The sequence below is a fragment of the Phaenicophaeus curvirostris genome, chromosome 1 (genome assembly GCF_032191515.1).
Source record: "Phaenicophaeus curvirostris isolate KB17595 chromosome 1, BPBGC_Pcur_1.0, whole genome shotgun sequence".
Taxonomy (NCBI): Eukaryota; Metazoa; Chordata; class Aves; order Cuculiformes; family Cuculidae; genus Phaenicophaeus; species Phaenicophaeus curvirostris.
The window spans coordinates 73,915,344-73,940,135 of record NC_091392.1 but is presented as its reverse complement, the minus strand read 5'-3'; the positions used below and the strand labels follow the sequence as shown (position 1 = coordinate 73,940,135).

General features: G+C 40.8%; 1 protein-coding gene across 19 annotated transcripts in view; it reads right to left on the bottom strand.

The window, feature by feature from the left end:
* PPFIBP1 (PPFIA binding protein 1) overlaps nucleotides 1-24,792 on the bottom strand; it is a 114,080-nt gene that overhangs the window by 12,479 nt on the left and 76,809 nt on the right. For 5 of the 19 annotated variants that reach the window (XM_069863711.1, XM_069863729.1, XM_069863720.1 and 2 more), the window contains 14 exons: nucleotides 18,106-18,198; nucleotides 17,517-17,609; nucleotides 15,641-15,755; nucleotides 14,076-14,108; nucleotides 12,658-12,719; nucleotides 11,865-11,949; nucleotides 10,305-10,462; nucleotides 9,225-9,355; nucleotides 7,626-7,679; nucleotides 6,401-6,461; nucleotides 5,398-5,427; nucleotides 4,059-4,230; nucleotides 2,541-2,573; nucleotides 113-254 (listed from right to left, as the gene is read on the bottom strand). In XM_069863711.1, the coding sequence (XP_069719812.1) occupies nucleotides 113-254; nucleotides 2,541-2,573; nucleotides 4,059-4,230; nucleotides 5,398-5,427; nucleotides 6,401-6,461; nucleotides 7,626-7,679; nucleotides 9,225-9,355; nucleotides 10,305-10,462; nucleotides 11,865-11,949; nucleotides 12,658-12,719; nucleotides 14,076-14,108; nucleotides 15,641-15,755; nucleotides 17,517-17,609; nucleotides 18,106-18,198 (1,262 nt within the window). The remainder of the gene's footprint in view (nucleotides 1-112; nucleotides 255-2,540; nucleotides 2,574-4,058; nucleotides 4,231-5,397; nucleotides 5,428-6,400; nucleotides 6,462-7,625; nucleotides 7,680-9,224; nucleotides 9,356-10,304; nucleotides 10,463-11,864; nucleotides 11,950-12,657; nucleotides 12,720-14,075; nucleotides 14,109-15,640; nucleotides 15,756-17,516; nucleotides 17,610-18,105; nucleotides 18,199-24,792) is intronic. The other 14 variants (XM_069863862.1, XM_069863823.1, XM_069863740.1 and 11 more) reach the window with 13 other exon arrangements.

The window sequence follows — 24,792 nt, the reverse complement described above, 5'->3', positions numbered from 1 at the left end:
CAGTAAATCATGGAGCCACATGTTGGAGGGGTAAAAAGGGAAGATGTGTTCCCAGTAAACGCCTGTGCAAGCCCCAGCTCTGGACAACAGTAATTTCTAATCTTTTACTTACTTTCCAAATAACTTCTTGATCCCCCTGGCCTTTTTCTTAGCATCTGGAGAAGGTGGAGTCATCTGTAGACTACCCATTTCTTTCGAACGAGGGGACAAGCCAGCCAAATCCAAGTGATCTGCAGATCCCTTCTCTGTTTCAGCTATTAGAAAGCAAAGCTACCATCAATACTCACTTGCGCAGGACAATACAGACACACTCCTGAACTCGGGAACAACTCTTACTAAAATTATTGAGAATTGTAATCTTAAGAAAATGGGGCAAAAAGGGATGGGAAAATCCAGGAGAAACAACACGTGTTCCTCCTTTGTAGGCCCAGCTGGGAACACTCCAAGGCAATGTTCTGCATTGGTTAACTGCCTTGCACCCAAGGCAGGCAAAAAACACTTTGTGAATCAACCAGTGAATTAAATCCCAAGCTTACTCTTCTGGGGGAGTGCTTCTACAGCCCTTTCCCAGACAGATCCGAGGCACACGGATGCTCAGGAACAATTCTGTTTCCCAAAGCAGGAAAAAATAAATTATTTCCCTTCAGGCACATTTCTTAAAAAGCTGCAGTATACCATAAGTTCCCCATCCAGGAAATTCCAGCAACAAACAACTCCTCCTGCCTCAGGAGCAGGAGGGATCTTTTCCCCTCACTTCTACAAATTGTGGAATATTTATTTCCTTTGCAGAGAAACGCCAGGGAGTTTAGGTTGTGTCTGAGCAAGATTTTCTCTTTCAAGGGATGCAGAGAACATCTCTGAGAGACTCTACATGTTACCACCCACCCTAAAGGCATTAAATCTTTGATGTGCAAATGTTGTTTTCTATGACAACAAATCTGAGGGCTCCTGTCCCCAAAAGAGAAGTTATCACAAGTTTATTTAGTAAAAGCTGAACTAACAAAGAAGTAAAACTATTTTAAGATAATTTTAAAAGAAAACTAAAAGAACTGCAGTATCTACTAGGCTACATAAGCAGAAATGTGCCAGCAAGTGCCAGATAGCTGAATAAAACCACCAGGTGGAGTTTATGCCACTTACTGGCTGAGGAACAGTGACAGCACGAGCCTGTTCAGCTGAAGCAGCCATGGCAAAGCAGCCTGCAGCAGGCTGACAGTCAGCCCTGTAACCACTTGTACCATCTTTTAACATGGCTGTGTAATTAGATGACCATTATTTGTTTTTGAAATGGAATCTCAAGACTTCCAGGAGAAAATCAAACAAGTTATGTGAATCGAGGTAAAGCATATATTGCTGGGACATGTTTCAGGCCACGGAGTTAACGCTGAGGTGGCCACAATGTGCCACGAACAGCAACAAAGTCTAGGCTTTGCCAGCGCATCTTTCTGCTGGGCAAAATTTAGATGGTTCAGCCAGAATACATTTGATCATCCCACTTTCCATCAATGCTTTAGATGTTAAACTTTGCAGTGAAGCAACAAGGTCACAGAAGAGATTATTTCTGGGCACTTTGGTTGGATTGGTGCTGAATATGGGGACCCTGCCAGTGAGAGACAGCACTAACGTCGACCCAGGCCTTTGCATTTGTGGCTTTTGCTTTACTTGTTCTAGCATAGAAAAAAACACATTTAAATGGCATTCTAGAGAGAGAATACTAGGACAAGGTTGGGTGCATTAGTAGCAGAGATTTGCGGGTATTACAATGTTTGCTCCTCCTTCTACCTTGCTCCCTTTCATGTAATGACATAACCCTGTAGAACAGCCAGCATTTAAGGGACCACATGGGAAACTGAGAGGGCCCAGAGCACTTAGACTCTTCATCACTGAGGGGCACACTGGGCAGCTGTATAAGTACGCCGACTGATACAGCTCTGCTTGTGAAGGCAGGACCCTGCAGGTCTTACCTGCCCTTGCCAGAACCATGCAGGGAGCCTTCACCAACACAAGACCGGTTTTACTATATGAATGGCTCCAGCCCCATCTGCCCCAATTATTTCTCATTTGTTTATTATATAATAAATATAACTACATCTTAGAAGAGGAATTACCTACCCTTTCCCCCCCATTACTGCCTTAAGTGAACACCTGGGAAATATATCTCATTCCCTGCTTTGACACCCTTTAAGCTCTTGCAGGGGTTCCAGGACAGACAACAGCACAAAGATGCCTCCAGTATTTAAACACCATCGATTCTCACCTGCCACCTCGGTCTGTGGGGTAACTTAGTGCTCAAAGTTACAGGAAAGGTCTCTGCAAATTAACCCGCAATCTCTCTTATTAGTAGCAGTGATTGAGAATTGGCACAGCTGACTTTTAGCAGAGAGCGGATGTTACGTGAAAACTTCCTTTAGTGATGGACAAAAGTTTCCAGGCAGAGCTCTGGTGTCTAGTTCTTGTTTGAAAAGTGTGTGGCCATAACCAGCTCTTAGCAGCAGTCACAACACAGTGCTGGTACAGGCAGACATGCAGGATTACTATACCTAAGGTAGGTGCACTTGCACTTCGACTGCGATCTTCAGATATCCAAACAACGAACATAACCACACGCAGCACAATGGGAGAGAACACGCAAAGGGACAAGGTAAAACACAGTTCAAAACTTACATCAGCAAAATACAAGACAAAAGGAGGGAGGTACATGAGACACATGCGCCACACACAATGCTGAATTCACACAGAGATTAGGATTACCAATTCACTGTTAATTCCTCTCTCACAAAAAAAGAAATACTGCAGAGCTCTATGGTAGAGAGGGTAACATGGCACCGCAGCCACTTCGGTGCAGGGAGGTCACTTGCTCCATGACATGCTGGGCAGGTGACTCAGGTGGGCTCCCAATTAGGTGGCGAGCATCTGGACACCAGCTTTACAGATGGAAGCACTGAAATCTGGATAACATAAATAGCTTACTCAAATTCGCAGGATCCTGATCTAGATGGTCCGTCTTCCAATTGTTTAGAATAGCAACAAGTACTACACTTTGTTAGGCAAATTAATTCCAGGATGAAACAAGTGATTCCACAGAAGCACACATGAAATAATCCAGAGTCCAACCCACAGAACAGACTGTACATCTGTTCCTAGTAAGCTAGCAAGTTCCCATGCTGAATGTCACAGTAAAGGATGGACAATGTATAACGAATGGGTGGGTATGTTACTGCTTTTGAACAGAAGTCTAAAACTGTCTTTGAGTAAGAACAGGAGACTCTTCTGCTCAATGAAGCAAAAGCTCAACCCTTCACACTTCTGAAAGACAGAGCTGAACACCAAAATGTTGTGCAAGAGGAAGCCAAAACCTTTAAATGAATGGCAGTAGATTTGATGCACAGATTCACTTGATGCTTTAACTGGAACAGAGGAAAGACTACTATAACAGAGCAGCGAATGCAAGTAGGATTTCAGTTGGTGACAACAACAACTTCTACATTAAGCAGAACGTTTTGTTTATTTCTTTGTCATGTGCAAATGTCATTAAATGACAAACAAAATACCAAAACAACCCCTCCATTACAGGTCCAAAAATAAACATGAGCTTGAATAACTTGTCAATCTTGTTCTTGTTGTCACAATCTCTTTTGTAAGGAAGCTTAAATACACAACAAGCAAAGAGGAAGACTGAGTGCTGCTGCCTCACTTCTGTACATCTGAAAATCTTATGAAAGATAAACTGAGTATGGAGCCGGGGGGAAAAAAGTCCACAAATCCCATGTGTGTACTACTGCCAGACAGCAAACGTTTCAAACCAGAAGCAATTCACAACAAGATCCCAGGGGAGATACCACAGCAGAGGCTGAAACAGATCAAATACTTAATTCTATCAGTGAGAGATTTTTACTAGGGTTTTGGTTTTTGGTAGCTTTTTTATATTTTCCAAACATTCTACTGAGAAAAGTGCCACCAAGTCCCAGCGGGACTAAGGCTGAACTTCCTGCTTCTTAAGAAAGTTACAGTTGTTGTTAAGACCCTTCAAAACTTGCCTGCAGGTGCAAAATACCTACCCAGATTGGGGGCACTTGCGGTCCTCTTATTATTTTTTATCTTGAAAAAGCCTCGTCCAAATGAAGATCTGGCTTTGCGGGTACCAAAACTATCCTCATCGCCTGTGCCGCCATGAGAAGGAGACTTTGGAGGGAGGGTTGCAAAATTATTACCTTCCACAGCACGTTTAATCTGCTCAAGTTAGGAAAATAAAGATTCGATATCAGGAAATTGCAAAAGGCCTTTTGAGAGAGACTGCAAAGTGACTGCCGACAGATAACCTGGAGAGCCACTCTCATTTGTTACTACAAGAAAAAAGAAGGTAAAAGCCATAAAGGAAAACACAAACAAGATTTTCATTTGAATATGTTCAGGACCCAGGATTACTATCACTACCTTTTGAGAGTACCAAGTCTACTGATAAGATATTTCTCCATACCTAGCTTACAGGTATGGAAAAGGTAAAAATACAGTCCTGGAAGGTTTTGAACTTTTCCAGCTTTCTAGGGTTTCTGTCTCCCTCACTGGCAGCTGTAGGGGCAGTGGAAAGCAAAGAGAGACAAGACCCCCACAGTATACCAGTTCTCTGCCAAATATCAGCTCTTTTGTCTGTCACTGCTCTGCAATTTCAGAATGAACTGATTATTGACTATGTCCACTGCCAATGCTGAGAGGAAATTACCAGGCAAGGGGTATAAATGCCGGGACAGACCATCAGATGCACCAGTTAACCAGTTTAAAGTTTCAACCTTGCTAGCTGTTGCACTGTCTCTTTAAAAGAGGGAGGAGGCAAACTCACTCACAATCCAAATACAATTCTTTGGCATTGGTGAATGAATACTCCCTACAAACGGTATCTGTGGTATGGTGTCTCTGCTCAGGTCTTCCTAAAGGTAATAATTGTTGCATGCAAACTATGGCCATATGGTACCACAGGATAAGTGTTCTGCAATTACAGCCTCTCTAGGAACTCATGGGAAATGATTTGGAAAGCCAAAGGTTTTTAAAGAGACGCTAATCAAAGGTAATTACAGAGTCAGTAAAATACTTAATGGTTAGCTTTGCTAATTATCTAGTGGTAGAATATGTGGGGGAAACATTAGCTCAGATGACAACCTTATGCTCAACCAGCCTGAAAAATAATCCATGTGTGAGAAGACAAGAATGTGTGAGACACTATAAGCCTGACACTGAAGTGATGGTGACAACCGTCACATACTCCTCGCTATCTTGTCTGCAGGTTTGCTATTCCCTCTCTGGAACTGCTTGCTGCAATTTCACACAACTGAGCCTTTTCAACATCTGCTCACTGTCTGTGCTTCTCCACAATACACACACAAGTGTACACACACATATTACCTCTGTTGGCTTCTGTGCAGAGTCTCTGTCCTGTTAGGGAAAGATTAAGAAAAACATTTTAAAAGCCAGTATTCAATTCCTTATGGTTACCCTGAGTTAAATTCTGACTGAAATGCCCTTCTCCATCTATTTTTTTTTCCCTCCAAAACAAATATCTTCAGAGCCATATTTCACACAGATTAATTCTTGCTTTCTTTGAGGTCAGTGAGCTGACATGAAAATATAGTTGCTCTGGTTTACTTTGTAAAGGATTAGCTGTCTACATAATTAGCAACACGCAGTCTGCTAAGACACTAATGGACACAGCTGGCTGAGGGGACCCAAATCAGGAATCTGACAGGGTAGAAGCCAAGTAGATGAAACATCCACAGCCCCCATTCCTTGGCTGTCCTGAACAAAACTCTAACCCATGAACTCTAGCTTTCATCACCGAGTTCTGGTTACATTTTCAGTCCTGTCAACATACCTGCTGAGATGTAAGGCACAGCTCAGTGGTTTAGGTATCAGAGAACGTGGGAGCTTTTAGTAGTTTAGGCTGTCAAAAAACAGCACAGGAATCGCCCTGATTTGATTACACTATTAGAAGCTAGCTTCTTCTGGGCACTTCAAAAGAGATGTAAACTAAAGCCATCACCAGACAAAAAAGCTCAGCATTTTGTTCCTGGCCACCTAAAACACACAGTCACTCCCAGACTGCATTTTGTAACACATTAGTGTTATACATGGCCTTCCAAAATTATCTTCCTCATTATCTGAGGAACAAAACAGCAAGAGAGACTCAGGTAAATGCCTTGTTAAAAAAAAAAACCTGTGTTTTCAAGGACAGATTTTCTCCTTTAATAAAATCCAGAATATGTCACATGTATGGGACCGTTGCTACCATGTGACATGAGGACCCCTACTCTGACCCAGAATACAACAGAGCATTGACAGGGTCACAGACACAACAGAGACACCACCCCTCTTTCTCGGGGCATAGGAGGAAGTAAGAGACCAAACCAACCGCTTCAGATGACTCTTTCCTCAAGCTGCTCAGACTGCTGGACTTCTGCAGTGAAGAAGTTCTGAAACAATGACATAAAAATCAAGTCAAGTTACTGGAATTAAATTTGCTAAAATAAATACAGTCTCGGAAATCAGCTTGAAAGAAAGCTTTACAATATATGATGAGATATAGTAAAAACAAAGACATTTTGAATTACAGCAATCAATGCACTAATCAGAGCCCACACAATTTGATGAGATACTGTAAGAGCTTCCACATCATAATTACTGCTGCTAATGCTGCAGTGACATGGTGCCTACCCTTCGGATAATTTTGGCTTCTTATTTAACATTGTATTTTCAGAAGCACAAGCAGAAGTTACACATGCAAAGGAAGTGATATAAACAAAAGCTATGAAAAACAGTATTTTTAGCAACAGGCTTCTGACTAATTTAATCCTTAAAGAAGCTAAGCATATTAACTAAAGCATGCGTGTTTTAGTATTTTATCATCAATTCCATTTTCCATTTAGGACTAGATATCCCTCAACTTCTGCTGGGATTTACATTCTACAACACTTATGTCTGGTTGAAAACAAATACATTATTTAAGTTTTTCTCACAAGGAGGTGGATATGAAGAGTAACTTCAATTAATTTTACAAAGTTACTCATCTTTATACCAACATAAGGAGAGTAGAATTAGTGTTTTAGAATATTCTCATGGCACTAAATCACTCGAAATAAAATAGCTGCTGAGCCTCACACTGCATACCAGATAAACCCTGTTGACTTAGGCTCCTTACTAACAAGCCACCTTGACTCAACTTCAACTTCATAAACAGCCCCACTAATTTCTCTGGGGAATTCGTCTAGGTGGCAGAAATGAATATTACTTTCTTACTGTAGTCAGTCGATTACCTTTCCCCTACTATCAAAAGAAAAAAAGCAAATCACGTGCACACATTCTAAGGAAACCTGTAAATTTTGAAGTATACTGACAGTCTACAATCTAATTAGAGACACATTGCAAAAGAAATTAGCTGCACATGTGCACAGATAAAACATTTCATAATAATGATCACAAAAACATTGGACATGAGCAGACAACTACAACCACTGAATATCATCTTGGCTAGAATTACTTGACATATTTAGATGTGTATGTAAAATATGGGGGTGCGTTCTGGAGGGTTTCAAGTCAACAATCACATGCTTCCTAAACATTTTTATTATGATACTTACACTGGACTATCACACAACTGAGTTTCTGGGGAGGAACCTGTTGATTGTCCTTCACTGTAAAACCAAAAAATATATGAAAACAGTAAGGCCTTTGGAGATCCCTTCCAAGTACCTTGCTGATACAGAAATCCTATAATCTCAGCCTGCTTTAATCCGGTTTTCACTTCAGCTGTTGCGTTACTAACACATGACAATTTTTCCCCTCTACTGTAGCAAGCCTTGCAAAAGATAAAGCACAAAGATGAGCTCGAGAGACCCAGGAAACACAACTCGCGCTGTAAGTTGATGACAATACTGCACTATCTGGCTCAATAAATGCAGAGGTTACAGCACGTGCAGGGTCTGCAGCAGCATCAGGTAGTGGAGGTCATTGGCTGCCTGTGAGTTACCCATAGAGCAGGGCATTTTACTGCAAGTTAGTGCTTTGTTAGTTTGTTTTCCCAGACAGGACACAGATGAAATCCCCGGCTGTTGACGGCTAGAGCTGCATGAGGCCCAGCACAGCAGAAACCAAGCAAAGTTGGTCTTCCATATAGGATGCCTTCTTTGACTGGAACTGGAAAAATCACACATCAACTTGAACTTACAGTGATTTTTCACATTGAGATCAATGACGATTTTAAGCCAACATGATCTCCTTGCCTCTGGATTCCTAGTATTTTATATTAAGATAGATACAATCAGGGATTAAGACCCAAAAGAAAAAGCCCTACACCACCTTTGTCTAGCTGCAAGTTCAGTGTGTTTTTCAGCACTCCTTACAGTGCTAGACCAGATCTACAGCGGCCAGGTCTCCTCACTGGCGGGGAAGGAGGGTGCCGGCTTAGAAACGCTGGAGGAAGCCGACGGCCACTTCTCACCTAGGAAGCTGCCACTGTGTTTAAGCATGGGGACTCCTGGGAGTCACAGCTCAGCAGCCCCATCCTGGCTTCCCTGGAACACTGTGCCTACACATCTTGTCCACCTTTCAAGACCTTATGCTTGGACTTATAAGGACTCTCATAAGAGTAAGTGAAGAAATATCTTTGCGTTTCATCATGCCACAGGACAGCAGCAAGGCCATCTCTTTCTCTGATCTAGTGAAATGTTGCCTGGGTTTTCTTCTGGGGCTCCATTAACAGTTCAAGGCTGGAGCCGGACAGTCCTTTGTTGCAGTTTTGGTACTGCCTTACTCCAGCCTTCAGCAAATATGGAAAATACTTGAATGCAAATCACCAGGAATGCATTTGTGCTAGCACAGCCAAAACTATCTCAGCCTGACCTAAATGATGTAAACCTAGATAAAAATAATGATTCTGTGTCCGTCATTACTTTATATCAGTTTTTCTCTCCTTCTGTTCATTTCTCGCAAAGCAGCTGGCACAGAGCATGACTACTGCTACAAGCAGCAGCAACCAAGCTAATACTTGCTTACTGAAAAAGATTTAATCAGCGCACTTCAAGAACGTAAGCTTAGTTTGCTATAGCGAGTCAAGTGAATGCCAGCCTTGTTTAAATGACTTAATGACTTGACAGTACAGTAAATTACAGATCATTACTTTCACTAAATATCACAGAATATTGGATTTACAATTGAAAAATACATGGAAACAATTATACCTCATTTCACTTGCAGGATCTGGCCTAGGCTGTGTTTTCACTTTCTCAGCAGCAGTTTCTGAACTCTTAGACGCTGATGAAAAAGAAGGGATTGAAATCTGTAAAATACTGGTGTGGATCTGTAAGGAATTCTGAAAAGAATGAAGAATACATGTTATATGTTTTGAGCTGAAATTAAGCAGTCATAAATGAAAAAAAAGTAACGGTTAAACTATGAGAAGAAGGATCTGAAATAAGACATTTTAAAGTCATGTTTTTCTTTCATTCTGTTATAATACGATGATCTACTACTTGAAAGATACCACTGAAGATAAAACATGAATCACTGCACAGATAAGGTACAGGATAGACAAACATCTCACAAGTCTCCCAAGGCTGCCTGCTATATCTACCTCTACCACAGAACTCGTCAAGGGTAGTTAGTTTACTTTTCAGGTTTACTCCTGTCCTCAGCTACTCAGAGAAGGCCAAAGGCTGCCAAAGATTTAAGTTAATTTAGTTTTCTTCATAGCATGTGCATGCTGTTTAGGTAAGTAAGTCAAGTCTCTGCTCTAACTCAGAGCTTTATGAAAAGAGATCTATGGCTTTATTACTGGAAAATGTGATTGTAAAATCAGAGAATGGACCACAACCAACTTATCACTTAACTGAATGGATGTAATGATGATTGGATCCTTTCAAACATGACATGATATATTAGATTAAGTCACAACATATTTACTTCAAGTTCCTGACAAATTAAATGCAGCTCCTAAAACAGCTATGTTTGATACAAAAAATAACTTCTATGTTTAACAGGAAAAGAGGTTTAGATCCACTCTCATGACAAATACAGCTATTTGCTGTCATCTGATCCCATTTGATCATTATGAAAAGTTAATTTAACTGAACTCAACTTAAACTGCTCAGCAGCTTTTACAAGAAAAACCCATTTCCAAAAGGATATGGGACACTACTAAAAACTGTGCAACCCAGAAAAAAATCTTTTCAGAAACTTGAGTTCTGGCATCTGCAATATGAATCCAGCAAAAGCAATGTTTTCAAGGAGTGATGGCACTAACAGGAAGGAAAAAAAGATACCTCTTCATGAATATTCATGTTAAACTCATCATGGATTGGTGATGCCGTTACTGGGGTTGGGGATGGGCTTTTCTCTGGGTCAGTCAGACTTGGTGTGTCCAATAAAACTGTGGAAATTGACCCTGAATTCAAGAAGTCTTCACTGTCACTTTCCTTGCCTGAAAGGAGAGAAGACGGAAACTTGTTGGCTTTACTTCTGTATACATGATGACTCCTGCTCCCAGGGAAGGCACAGCAGGCATGCTCATTTATGGGCCAAAAAGCGAAGAGGCTAGGATTATTTTTTTCAGCAGATACTACAACAGGAGAAGGGGAACCATTGCCAAACGTCGCTTCCCAATTGAACCAGCACAACATAGCAGTTAGAACAGAGGAAATACATCTGACAGAAAAAAAAAACTTCAGCAAATCCCCTCAGGCTATTTAGTGGGATCAGTTCAAAAAGGCTGAATAAACTAGAGTAGTTATTTCCTGTCCCATGTTCCGGAATTTCACAGTAAATACTTCTTTTCCCTTATTCACTAGGGAAAAAGCAGTGGGGTACTGGTGTTTACACCACATTTTGCTGTAAAGGGAGATGCTAATTATCTAACATCTCTCTAACATGTTTTCACCTGAAAATCCAGAAGACTTCAGTGTAATGCTTTACATGTGTTTCTTTTGCTTTTCTTTTAAGGGAGGAAGGAGAGAGAGACGGTATTCAGTGCCATTACATTAAACTGATGACCATCACTCTCAACACTTATCTCCTTTTGGGATCAGAAGCTCCTGGATCTGGAAACCTCCACCAATTTTGGAATATATGGAATGGACTGTTACATGCTATGGTATACATTACAGCTGCCATTTCAGCCACAGTTAAGCTCATTATCTGGTGGCATAGAGGCTTCTTTTATGGATGCATGTGAGAAGAAACTGTTAGGGAAAGCCAGCCTCGCCCTCCCACTGCAGTAAGGAAGGAGCTATTCCATTGCTGAGATGCTGTATGTGGTGGTTTGTGAAGACTTCATTATATGCCAAAGATGTGGAGAGTCATCACAACACAGTCCTGGCAGTGCACCTACCTGGTTACTGACATTTTGGCAGCTCTCAGGTGTTGCTATAAGAGCATATGCAGAGCCACTGAGTGGTGCTGCTTTGGCTTGTAGGAAGATGCGTGCTCAGACACTGCTCTGCTCAGTTATCAACCCCTCCTCAGGAATACATGCAAGAGAGGAACAGCAATTTTAAGCAGTAAATGTAGCAGCCAGACCTGAAAGGCATTTCAGGAGGCTATGGAAAGAGGCTGAGAGCTTATTACATTCAACCTAATTTTACAAGGGCGAAAATAGCAATGTGACAATAATAGTTACTACCACCAGATGGTAAAAGGGACAGCACCCAAATGTGCAGCTGCTTGAAGGAAAAAGCAGTTTGCCATTCATACCAGCTGAAGTTGTCTTTTACTCTACCTAAGAGATGCCTTCAAAGATAATAAGTCTATGAGTCAATGTAACCTACCACAACACATCTAGAATTTAAATGGGAGTAGAGTTCAGGTTTTTTTCCATTGTACAATACCTTTTTTACCTTGAGCCAATATCACCATGTCCTGAACTTTCTTGTATCTATTTAAAGATTGTCGAAGCTCTTCTATCTTCCGATCCTAAAATAAAGGAAAGTTGTGACTATGTTTCTTCCTCCAGCAAATCAAAAATAAGAAACACAAATACTAGATATTCTTCAATTTAATTGGTTGTGACACTAAAAGAAATGGGAGGTGTGGATGTGATGGGACTCAGAACTCTGAGAGGGTTTGAAATATCAAAACTTGTATTTAGCAAGAATAATCATATGGTTAATCACCAGAATTGTCCTAGCCTTGAAAGTGGATTTCAGTTGCCTTGTGTTAAGTCCAAGGTAGAATATAATAAATTTGACATGTACAAAGAAAGCAGTAATAGAAGGACTTGGGGCTTTGGTGATCAGAAGAAAACATCCTACAAAATGCATACGCATGTGAATGAGCAAAATGAAAACAATCCATACTTTACAGAAAACTCTTATGGAAATGCTGCCTGTAACACCTCATGGGACTTGTATGGAGCTCTGTACATTTTCAGAACACGGTACAAAATGCGGTTGAACTGAACTGAATGATACAAAAATGTAAGGACCCCGTGTATGTGCAACAGAGCTCATAAATGCTCAGTTAGAGACCCTTCAAGGCACTGCAGTGCTTCTGACTATCATGAATCACTGATTCTTACAAATTTGATTTTTTAATTGAATTGTGGCAAGTTCACACATGAAGATTTTCTCAGATTTAACTAAAACTTATGAATGATTACTGAAAAAATAATTAATTTGCTACCTTCTCTTCATTTGCTGCCATTAGAGATTCTACCGCCTTCTTCATTTTCTGTACCTCTATATCTAAAAACACAATACAGTTCTCCAAGTCAATGTAAATAAGACAGCGTAAGGAAATAAGAAAACCAAAAAAGCCTAGCAGCAATTCAGTAATATCTGAAAGTAAACTTACAAATTAAAAGACAAAACACAAGCCACTTGAATTCTATTTTAGATGGAAATACAGAGAAGATAAACCATTTTTCTTCAAAACCCTTTTTGTAACGTTTATCAAGGAAATTATGAAACTCAGGAAATTTCCTTACTCACTCCTCAGCCTTAAGAAAATGGAAAAGTCAAGAGTAAAACTACTGCTTGACTTTCACTATTTCCACCTTTCAAATAATCAAATAAATGCCAAACAAAACGTCCCAAGTATAAAATACTACATTTGGACTGCAATAAAACACATTCTCATTACAACAGTTGACAAACACCCCAAATGTCATCTCCAAAACTCACTATACAAAGCAATAGGATTAATGGATATGATGAAGAAAGCATTGTGCAGTGATGCTTAGTCTTAATTCAGTATGGATGTAGAAATTAGGACAGCACAATGGAATGATACAAGTATTTGCTGTGATAAGCAGTCATGCTAGAATATGTATTGTAGTTCAGACTTGGAAAAGGCTCCTAATACAGACAACAGTGTTCTGTGCTTCATCTATAATCCTTATTTACAAAGAAGTATAAATACACGGAAACACATATGTTACAACAAGGTTAGATTTTGGAGGTGTTCTGGTCTAGGAACTCAGAAAGAGTGGAAATAACCCCCATTTTTTCTAGAAATCTACCTTGAATAAACGAAGTAAACTTTAAATTTCATTACAAACATAGACAGGTGGCCAAATTCACGGCCAAGAAAGCATTTTATGTTACTTTAACTTCCTAAATTTCTCAGAAAACAGAGTGGGAAGAACACTTTCCTCCTTAATGAAATGCAAGAAGAAAAAAAAGCCGCCTGGCTGGATTTCTAGATGAAAGACGTTTGGACACATTAGGCTAAAACTGCAATTGATCCAGTTCCAATGGTGTTCACTCAGTTACAATAATTGAAAATCTGCTTTACTGGATTGCGACTGCATTTCATTGAGAGGCAACTGTTTCGTGAGTCTCCATGAAACCAAATCCTTCTTTATCATAGAATAACCAGGTTGGAAGAGACCCACAGGATCTATCAGCTCTTCAGAAAACTTTGTATGTCAAGTGTGATATATCCACCCTTATTCTCAAATTTTCCTGTAAGTGTAACTAAGGGTTATAGATGATGCAACCTAACAAAGTTTATAGCAGTTTTGCAAACACATGCAGAAAGCTATTCCGGAAAGCACTTCTGAAATGCAAATGCTTGTGGAAAGACACCAGAAACCTTACTTTTATCTTTGAGCTTCTTTTTACAATTTTCATCTGTGCAGGAAAATCCATTGGATTTGAAATTAGCATGAAGGTTATGACATTAAATAACTTTTAACACAATACTGATACTTAATTAAGGAGTCAACTATTCCTCACATATTATTGCAGAAGCAAGCAGTTCATGGTTTCAACCTGCACTCCCCTGGTGCTAATGTTCCTAATGACAAAAACCAGTCTCACAGCTCTCCTACACAACTACCTGTCTCAAGGATATATTTTTCAGCTCTATTTTTTCACTTGTGAAACTTCAGCACAGCCTTATGCCAACAGATCAGCTTAAGAGCTCACATTTTACTGGCAAAAACCAGGTAAGTGATAATGTTTGCATATTTGTTCAGAAAGCACAACTCAGCTAATGGGGTAGATAACCTGTGTGATCTGCAAATAGCATTACTCCTATATTTGAGACAAAGTAGAAAAAACATGTTTCATCATAGCTGAAGATGCCCTGCTGACCTATACTGAAAACAAAACTAAAGCAGAGAACCACAGGGTAATGGGAGTTCAATGTACACAGCAGCCCCCATGGAGAAAAGCCCCATACAAGTTGCCATAAATGCAATAAAGCCAGACCTTGTTCACATTTAAATGTTCCTAAAATAAGGAATCATGGTTCAATATGGTAATTTTTAGTGCTTTTACAGTGGTTTTTAAAATAGATAACTTTATTAAACAAAATGTGATGAACTACACACAGCACTTTCATTCTTGGGTCAGGACAGGAGACTAATTGACCTCTTGTGGCTTTATTTTTATGAAAAACATACTTTAAAAGCACAGTCTTCAAATCAGCAATAACTTGCAGTGAGATATATTCAGAAGTGAAATCGCAGCAGGTCAAAGAAAGTCTGTGAAAATTTTTGTGAGGCTTTAAAGAAAAATTTTTATTTTCAAATATGTTCCCTAAGTTTCCCCCAAATAAACAGCGACTTTCTTTCTTCTTTGTAGGTAAATAAAAGAATTATCTGACATGTAAAGTTTCTGCGCTAATTCAAGTGTAATTAGGATTTAGACTTATCCAGTGCACAAATACAGAACCATTCCTCAGTTTCACCTACTTAGTGCTGGGTCCACACTGAAGATTTACTGGTAAACATCATACTTTAGCTTGCAGTATTTGCTCTTCCTTAACAGTAAGGGATGCACATGCAAAGCCTAGTGCAGATATCCACACATAAAGTTTCCTTCTCAATATAACCTTTTTGGGGAATTTGTTATATTAGTTTAAGGATTTCTCCGCCAATATGAATGGCATTTATTCGAGGCACCATGCAAGCCTTGTAAAGAGCTAACTAAAGATTACTTAGGCTAGCTTTAAGTTGATTAAGAGCCTGCTACGATGATATGTTCGGCAGTTGCATCAGGAATATCCACTAATATGTTAAAATAAGTAAACATGAAGACAGTGAGGATATAAAAAGTGAGGCTTCTATTCTGTTATTTCCTGTACAACCATTCACAGAAACATGGCCTCAACATGAGGTAACTGAGGAAGACTCTGAGACAGCCTCCCTTCTTCTTACCTCTGTCCAATATTTCAATTCCTTCTCCTTTTAGCTTGCTAACCAATTTTTCTTGCAGTCTTTTAACCTCAGCTTCCTTCAGCTCCAATTTGTCTTTCAAAGCTGCTAGCTCATCCTGTAACAGACAAAGAATCGCTCAGTGACAGCTTCCACACACAACTGAGATGTTTCCAAAATCCCCTCCTATGAACTGCAGTGGATAGATCCTCAGCCAGTGGAAATGACTGAGGGTGCCCTGACATTTACACTGGCTGAGGGTACACCCACCAAACCCTGTCTCTGAACATCGCAACAGACTGCTGTGTCCATAAGGGGGAAAACCCAGGGGGCCTACGGTCCAAATGTTTTGGTCTCATGTATTATTTGAAAAGAGATTTTACATGTAAATTTAAAAAAGAAAGAGTAAAGCACAAAAAGCAGTTTTCTTATTTATGTAACCTTGCAGAGACAGAAAAAGTGCAGGTGATGAGGTTGAATGCTAAAATTTACGAACACTTATTTTGGTATTTATAGCACATTTTCCACGTTCAAAACTGGACAATCATGGAACTGTGCTTACACCAGGCTGAGGACAGTTTCAGAAATAACTATGGCTTCTATGAAAGAAAAAATCAATCACGACACCATCAAGCACATAAACACATACTGGAAGGCAGTTCAGATGAAAACGTGGTACCTCCGCCACCATTTGGGTTTGCTGATCAAGCATTATGAAAGAAAGCTTGAGTTGAAATTCATGGGAATAAGACAGATGGCGTTTGGGGGAGTTGGGGTGTATTAGATAAATGCTGTCAAATTTTAACTCAGCTCTAACCATCTGCACTACCAAGTGACTGGCACGGATCCATGCATTTAACTTTTTTAAAATTTGAGTCAAATCCTACCCAGTTTAGTAACATGTTTCTTTGATGTCCGAGGATATCTTGTGCAACAGCATCATCAAGACAGGACCCTCAGTGCAAATGTACCCAACACTGAAAATTTAATTTGTTCAGTTTGTAAACAAAGCAAAACAAAGCAAGACTAATAATTTCGGCATTTACAGCTTCTAACTGAAGTGTTAAATCCCTAAAGTAATAAACCAAACTAGAATAGTGTGGCTTAGGTTACTCCTGAGCTTCCCGCAAAAGATCTGTTACAAATATGTTGTGATATGTTGTGTCAGGCCACATTATGGCCAGACTAGAGAACCTCCTGAAACTGGTTCCTGTTTGCTGTAAAGCATCATTAAAAGTAGATCAATTTTAAAATTTTCAAATCACAGCTTCTCCAGAACAGTGGTTGGGCAATATGATCCTCCAGTACTCCAACTTAGTACTGATTTTTATGACATTTCTGCCAGTGTTGGACTCACACTTCTCCAAAACAAGACCATCTCTTGGTCATTGAGAAGCTGCTGTCACATCCATGGGCAACTAGAGCTGCATGAGGTTGTTGGTGTGCATTTCTTCCCCTGAATTAGAAACACGGTGTGGGACATGTGGGACAAGGGACAGTCTAAAAGAATCACTATTTTCTAGCTAGACTCAATTTTCTCTAAAAAGGTGAGAAAAAGCTCCGTTTGAATACTGGAGGTAAGCTACAGAACAGGTGATCTTCCCTTTGAAGGAGAATGATTTTAACCAAAGCCTAACTCCATGTGTAACCTATGCAAAATTCCCAAGACTAAAATCCTGTCTATCCAATATAAAAGCTGTTTACAAGCGATATCTACATCAAGAGCTTTCTACATCTAATGGGAAAGGGCACATTGCATATCAACACACACAGCAGTTAATGAAGAACAGAGCATGACAGCATGATGCAAGACAGACCATAAAACGGCGAAACATGAAGGATTCAAAACAGGCCCAATGTTACCCAGAAACTACTACACCTTTAGCATCTGGCTTTTTTGCTCCATCCGCTGCTTTTCATACTGCATCTGACCCACTTTGATTTTCATGCTAGAAAGTTTGGCCATTAAAGACTGGTAACAGAGACAGAGGAGTGAGAGAAAACTAAAGATAGAAAAGAGAAAAGGCTAAATGGCAAGAGAAGTTAAACACTTACAGAAACAGGCTGCTAGAATTACTTGGATGAATGCTTTTCTTCAGAAGCAGCTGATTTTTAGCACATTTAGTATAAAATAAATCAGCTTTGCTCTAACCAATGGCACACATCTTACGTACTGTGACTGGTGTTCCTCAACACATTAGGGAAACAAGGGTCTAAACAGGTTATATATATACTGTTAACAGCCAGCTGTGTGGTGAGTTATCCTTCATAAAAAATCAGTGCCTGGATCTGAAAACCATAGCATGAAATTTGGAAATAACCCCTGTTGCTAAGTGAGTACCACAAAACCCCTGCATCTGAGTATGGTCAGGATTTTGCAGGTTGCAGGCACGGATAGGGGAAAAGAGAGCAAATTTTTAAAGCCTAATTTACACCCATCTCTGCTTCTTCCCTCCAGCCTCACTTACTTTGGTAGTTTTAAGTTTTTTCTCATACTGGAGTCTTTCATTGTCCATTTCTCCCACTCTCAATCGCAATTCATTTATTTCCTGGATCAAATCCTGAATGAGGGGACAAACAAGACGAGAAACAACAAAGAAATTCAGTACAGAAAACAGAGTGAGTGCTGCCCCAGTGTGCCTCGGTGGGACCTGTAAAAAGACAATAGCAATAAAAGGTACTCCATACACAAAACCACAACACCGAAATTCCCAGTTAAGTCAAGCAATCCAGAGCTTTCTGGATATCCAGGGAGCCTACTTCTCAGTTTCTGCACTACTGCGCTGAAGGGAGGAGGGAAGAGGACAAAAGGAGACATAAATTGGTTTTGTGTTCCCTCTTTAATAAAGGCCTCCTGCTCCTCTGGCTGCTCAACTCCTTGGACGTCCACCACAATAAGTGTCCAGTGGAAAACCATGGCAGCCATCCTTCCAAATGCATTAGTCGCATCTTCCCTACTCCAGTCCCTCCCACTCCAGGCTCACAAGCTGTCACCTGCCTTATGGAAATAATACCTGGCTCCGAACCTGGTGTGAGGAGCATAACTTTGGGTTCTTTGATCATGGGTTGGCCTACATAGCTCCAAGCTTGCTGTCCAAGGATGGGGTAAACTTGTCCCCAATGGGTAAAAGTCTAATTAACAAGAAGACAGCAGGGCTCATTACAGAGCTTTAACTAGATGTAAAGAGGGAGGCAGACAAAACCAGGCTTGACAGAAAAAAGCCTGGGAATGGCGCTCCAGTGCCTGGGGAATGGTGTGCTGGTGAGGACCTTTTTGACACCTCTGAAGAAGCGGGGGATAGCACTTCAAATGGCAGCACAGACGTAAAGATTACTGATGGGTTAGAAAATTCACTGAGTAGTCACTTAGGAACTGAGAGTATTCCCCTTAGGAGAGTATTCCTCTTAGGAGAGTACCAGGATCATTAGCCCAGCTGAAGAGCATCTACACCAATGCACACAGCATGGGCAATAAACAAGAGGCACTAGAAGTAATTGTAAGGCATAAGACTATGATATAATTGCCATCATGGAAATGTGATGAGATGACTCATGTAACTGGAGTGCTGCTGCAGCTGGCTATAAACTCTTCAGGCGGGATAGGCGAGGAAAGAAAGGCAGTGGGGTAGCCTTCTGTGTTATAGAGTGTTTCGATAGCCTAGAGCTTAATGACGTTGATGATAGGGTTGAACATTTATGGGAAAAAAATCAGCAGAGCACATAGCAAGGGAGATATTGTGGTGGGAGTTTCCTATCGATCACCCAGCCAGGGAGAAGAGGCTGACGAGTTATTCTATAAGGAATTGGGAGAAGTCTTGTGATCGCTAACCCTTGTCCTTGTGGGGGATTTCAACTTGCCAAATGTCTGCTGGAAGTAAAATACAACAGAGAGGAAACAGTCTAGGAGATTCAGCCTCCTAGATTAAAAAGCAGCTCAACGGCTGGGCCCAAAGAGTCGTAAATGAAGTTATATCCAGCTGGAGGCTGGTCACAAGCGGTGTTCCCCAGGGCTTGGTGCTAGGTCCAGTCCTTTTCAATATCTTTATCAATGACCTGGATGAGGGGATTGAATGTACCCGTAGTAAGTTTGTGGATGACACCAACCTGCAAGGAAGTGTCGATCTGCTTGAGGGAAGGGAGGCTCTACAGAGGGATCTGGACAGGCTGGATCTATGGAATGAGGCCAGTGGTATGAGGTTCAACAAGGCCAAGTGCAGAGTCCTGCACTTGGGACACAAAACCCCTGTGCAGTGCTACAGGCTTGGGGAAGAGTGGCTGGAAAGCTGCCTGGCAGAGAAAGACCTGGGGTTGTTGGTTGGCAGCCAATTGAACATGAGCCAGCAGTGTGCCCAGGTGGCCAAGAAGGCCAACAGCATCCTGGCGTTTATCAGAAATGGTGTGGCCACCAGGACCAGGGCAGTGTTTCTGCCCCTGTATTCAGCACTCGTGAGGCCACACCTCGAATACTGTGTTCAGTTTTGGGCCCCTCACTACAAGAAACACATTGACGTGCTGGAGCGTGTGCAGAGAAGAGCAATGAAACTGATGAAGGGGCTGGAGAAAAAGTCTTACGAGAAGTGGCTGAAGGAACTGTGGTTGTTTAGCCTGGAGAAGAGGAGGCTGAGGGGAGACCTCATCACTGCCTACAATTGCCTGAAAGGAGGTTGCAGAGAGGTGGGCATTGGTCTCTTTGCCCAAGTGACAGGACGAGAGGGAATGGCCTCAAGCTGCGCCAGGGGAGGTTCAGACTGGACATTAGGAGAAACTTCTTCACTGAAAGGGTTATCAAGCACTGGCAGAGGCTGCCCAGGGTGGTGGCTGAGTCACCATCCCTGGAGGTATTTAAAAGACAGGTAGATGAGATGCCTGGGGACATGATTTAGTAGTGGACAGGTACGGTTGGACTCAAGGTCTTTTCCAACCTAGGGATTCTACGGTTTTATTAACTACATGGAAAATGAAAACACAGAACATTCTGATGCAATTAGTAAGTACTACTACTAATGTATGACTTTCTGATTTGGGTACACCTGCAATTCCTCACTGTTTCTTCAGTGTGTGACCTTCACAAAGCAAATCACTCTTCTAAGTATGAATCTACATGGATGTCAGTCAGCATGACTACTTTAATTGAGATGTTTCTTATCTTATAATACCAAATGTTCAAGATCTCTAACAGATCTGTGTTCCCGGGTCTGATGGTCAGCTTTGACACTGTGACAATTAATTTGTTTGAGGCTTTTCTCCTCTGCAGCCGCCATTTTTGCTTTGGCATGATCCAATGTTGAAATACGTTGTGTGGCAATATGAGGTTGTAGCCTATATATTTATCACTTGAACTATGTGACTTAAAATACTTTAGGAGGAGAGGGAAACCAGTTATCTGTATTCAAAAGGCCCTTGTGAGGCAAAATGAAAAAAAAAAAATCCAAACTCTTCTCCTTTTACAAAAAAAATTAACAGAAGTGTCAAGATGCACTCACAGTGTCAGAGAAAACAGAGCCATCCTGAGACCAGAATCCAGGAGTGGAAGATCTTGGAGCAGAAACTAAATTCTTCCGCTTACTCTGTTATAAGCCTCATGAGTAATAGGATCCTTTACCACTAGTAACTGGTCACCAAAAATACTGTATAGTTTCTCACGGGTTAAACAGAACTAAAGTGAAGTCCTAACAGCCGGCTTTGCCCTGAAAATATTTTCAATTACTCTCTTGCAAGCGCAACATTACCTCCTGCAGCAGCCCCAGCAAGGAGATCACAGCATTGTTTGAAACCTGAAGGTGCCAACCATTATAATTGCATATGGCCCAAAGAGCTCTTGGGGTTAGTGTGATGCTGAGGTATCTATTAAATGTCCCTGTGGCACTCAGGGTGTTGCACAGGTTCATCAGGAACTAAGATCAGACCAAAAACCCAATGAGTTCCCTGGGTGACTTGGATGAAAGTAAAGCAGTAAAATACACAGTGGCCAGCACACGGCACCTCCTTTGTTTGCATTTAATACCTCCTCTTTGGGCACACATGCTCCTGTCTTAAAAACCTGCAAAACAGGAAAGAGCTATGAAATGATTCAGAGTCAGGCCCTCCATGTAAACACCCAACAGCTGTTCCTTGCATGGATCTATGAATGGAGCTGGCGGGGTGGACATACAGACTCCTTTTTCCCAAAGCCTTTTCCTTCCCTGCTCATGTTACTCGTGCTCTTCGTAGCAGGGCCAGGAAGGCAAAAGAAAGCAATGATAACTTTAAACTTCAGGAGTCAGAGGTTTCCTGACTGGCATTGGAAACACAAACCACATTCCCTGTTTTGCTCTACTCAGAAATTCATCTGCACAAAGGAGACTGGTGGTGTTTAAATTATGAAGAATTCTGCATGAGTTAGCTGGTTTAACCTCTGGCTGCTGCTTCAAAGACTATGTCTGGTTATGGACTCCTCCCTAAATAAACTCTGTCGTATGATATTTTCTTACACAAACTCAGCCCAACTCAGACCACCCATGCTTCTTAAGGAAAACAATACTGGTGTCTGCTGAGAAAAGTGGAAAGACTGGAATGATTTAAAGAAGAGAACAATTATAAATCTCTGTTAAGTACACAATTAGCTTTGAAAAAGGTGTGTATTAGCGATCATACAGACAGTCCTAGAGCATAAAGGGAAAAAAGCTTAGTGAAGCAGATCCAGTGAAGCATCTGTTTAGAGAAAGAATGGTGAACATGAGAAACCTACCAAGCTGGAAGGGGAAGTTGTGACATAAGTAATATGATAATATGAAAGAGTTAATCTGAATGGTAATTCTGTAGGAGACAGTAGCTCCCCAAAAATTGATTTAAGATGTCAATGATTTTTCTTCTTTTCACTTTCTTTTCTCTAAATAAAAACGGAAGCAATGTTCATAGATTTTCTTTCCCAGTTTGGGTGTGAAATTTTGCATGTAAATGCCATAATGTGTTTTGCAGTAGAATATTTTAAATATTCGTTTAAATACTAAGTTCTGTGAAAGTAATTGATCATCGATTACTTTAAATAGGAATATAATTAGAGAAACACTGAATAAAATACTGTGTACTTCTGAGTAAGTACTGACTCCAAAATACTTGTAGGAGATTTCACTTAGCTGAGACCCTTGCAGCTAATTAGTCATTCATTTTGTTCCACTGAACAAAATGGAAATTAAGACATATTAACCCTTTCAGTGCCTAAGCCTAAACCTTTTTATACCTATAAAGTGTTGAAAGAGAGAAGAAACTTCATCATAATTTCTATCACACTGAACTACATCAGTCTGGTTTTCAAAGGAACAGAGGAACATTTTAGTAACAGTTCATAAGTACTAGCATAAGTATCCAGGAAATAAATCTATATAGCTCCTATTTATAGTAATTACCTTTTAAACATAATTTAGGTTATCTTATTTATATCAAAGACCTTAAATATATTACAAGGTATTTCAAAGATAAAGGTTTACATAGCTGCCATAGAGGTAGGCATCTTGCAAAGAGCCTACAAGGTTGCAGTGCATGTTGTGGTCCTCACAGTAACCACTTTTCTGGGACTAGAAGTAGTTCCACATCCACCTTCTCAGTTTGTTGTCTGAATTATACTATTAAGTTACGGAGAGACTGCAGTTGAGGGAAATGAAAGAAGGTGGGATACAGGAAAGCTCAGCAAAGAATCCTAGTCAATAAAAACAAGGATGGAAAGAGAGGAAGTAAATCACTCAAAGCACAATCACTATTGCTATCTGTTTTGGAAAGCACAAGAAACCATAGGGTGTTTGTTTATAAATGGAGATGCAGTGGAATCTGGTTCTGAAACCACCTGCTCAGTGCAGTCATTTGGATGAAACTTCGCCCTCCTAAAGCCCCTTATTACTGATGTCAACTCATTCATCTATTGTCTGGGCTGCTTAATGAAAGGTGTCAGTATACAGGTGAAGACGCTTATCTGTTGTATGCTGTAATTCATGAAAGAGCACTGTGTGGGCAGAGAGACCACCGCAGCTGAGCAAGCAGCCCCCTCACAACACACCTCTTAGAGATGCAGGAGACCTTCAACAATTCCCTCCATCTTTCCACCTGCCAATTTCTCCAGCATTGTACTTGCCTGGCTGCAAAATCAGATGCTTTTATGGCAATGCTGTAATCCTTCACACAACATCTGGTATCAAACTAGAGGAAAAGGAGGCAACATGAATCTGGTCCACAGCTTGGCAGTGGCCAGATGTAATACACTGCAGGAATGGTCACCGCCATCGCTATGTAAATGACCTTCACCTTTCAAAGCTGAACATAATTTCAGTCACTGGTTTTCAACTTGTGGATTTCTTTGGGCCTGTGTACTACTTCCAGCAGGCCCAAAGAAAGTAATTCAAAAGCAAGACTAGATTTTGCTCTTACACTTGCAACACAAGTGAGGAATGACACTTCACTGGAAAATACACAAGAAACTGGAAGAGAATTAATAAAGCACTGATTTAAGTGGAAAGGGCAGATTTTGTCTCCTGTGATGACATTATGGCTTCTTCCCTACTAGAAATGAATGACAACTGGAACATCCACAATATAAACATCAGACATTTCAGCTCACCGATAAACCCAGAACTGGAAATTGTCTTCTGCTCCCGAGGCAGACTCCAAGGTATTTCTGATATGGGGTATATCACCCTGGCAGAGAGGCTTGGCTGGATTCTTGGTGTATCCTGGCAAAACTGGGTTTGCCACCTGCTTTCTGGCTTCAAACACAAGCAAGGTTCAGCTACACAGATCTGCAGCATGCAGAGGGCAAATACCCCAGTAGAGCACTGCCAGGGATGGCAGCTCTGGGCTGCAGCTCTGCCTGTCAGTGCTTGCTGTGGGGCTGAAGCCAGGCTGAGATGAGTAACTTCTGGCCTCTGGTCCTGGGCTTCTGTGGGGCTGAGGTTTAAAGGGAGGCTGGAAAATGCCCTTGCACATAGTCATCTCATTCTCTCTGTTACTGAAACCAAAAGTTATGTCTTTTCATGTATTTTTTCATGTATATTATGTATACTTTTCATGTATCATATGTCTTTTATGTCTTTGCACATGCATGCTTTTTGTATTTTCAATGGACTTAAGTGTTTGCCTCAGACATGGCTTACTAAGACTATGACAGTTTCAACTTGGGACATGAGAGT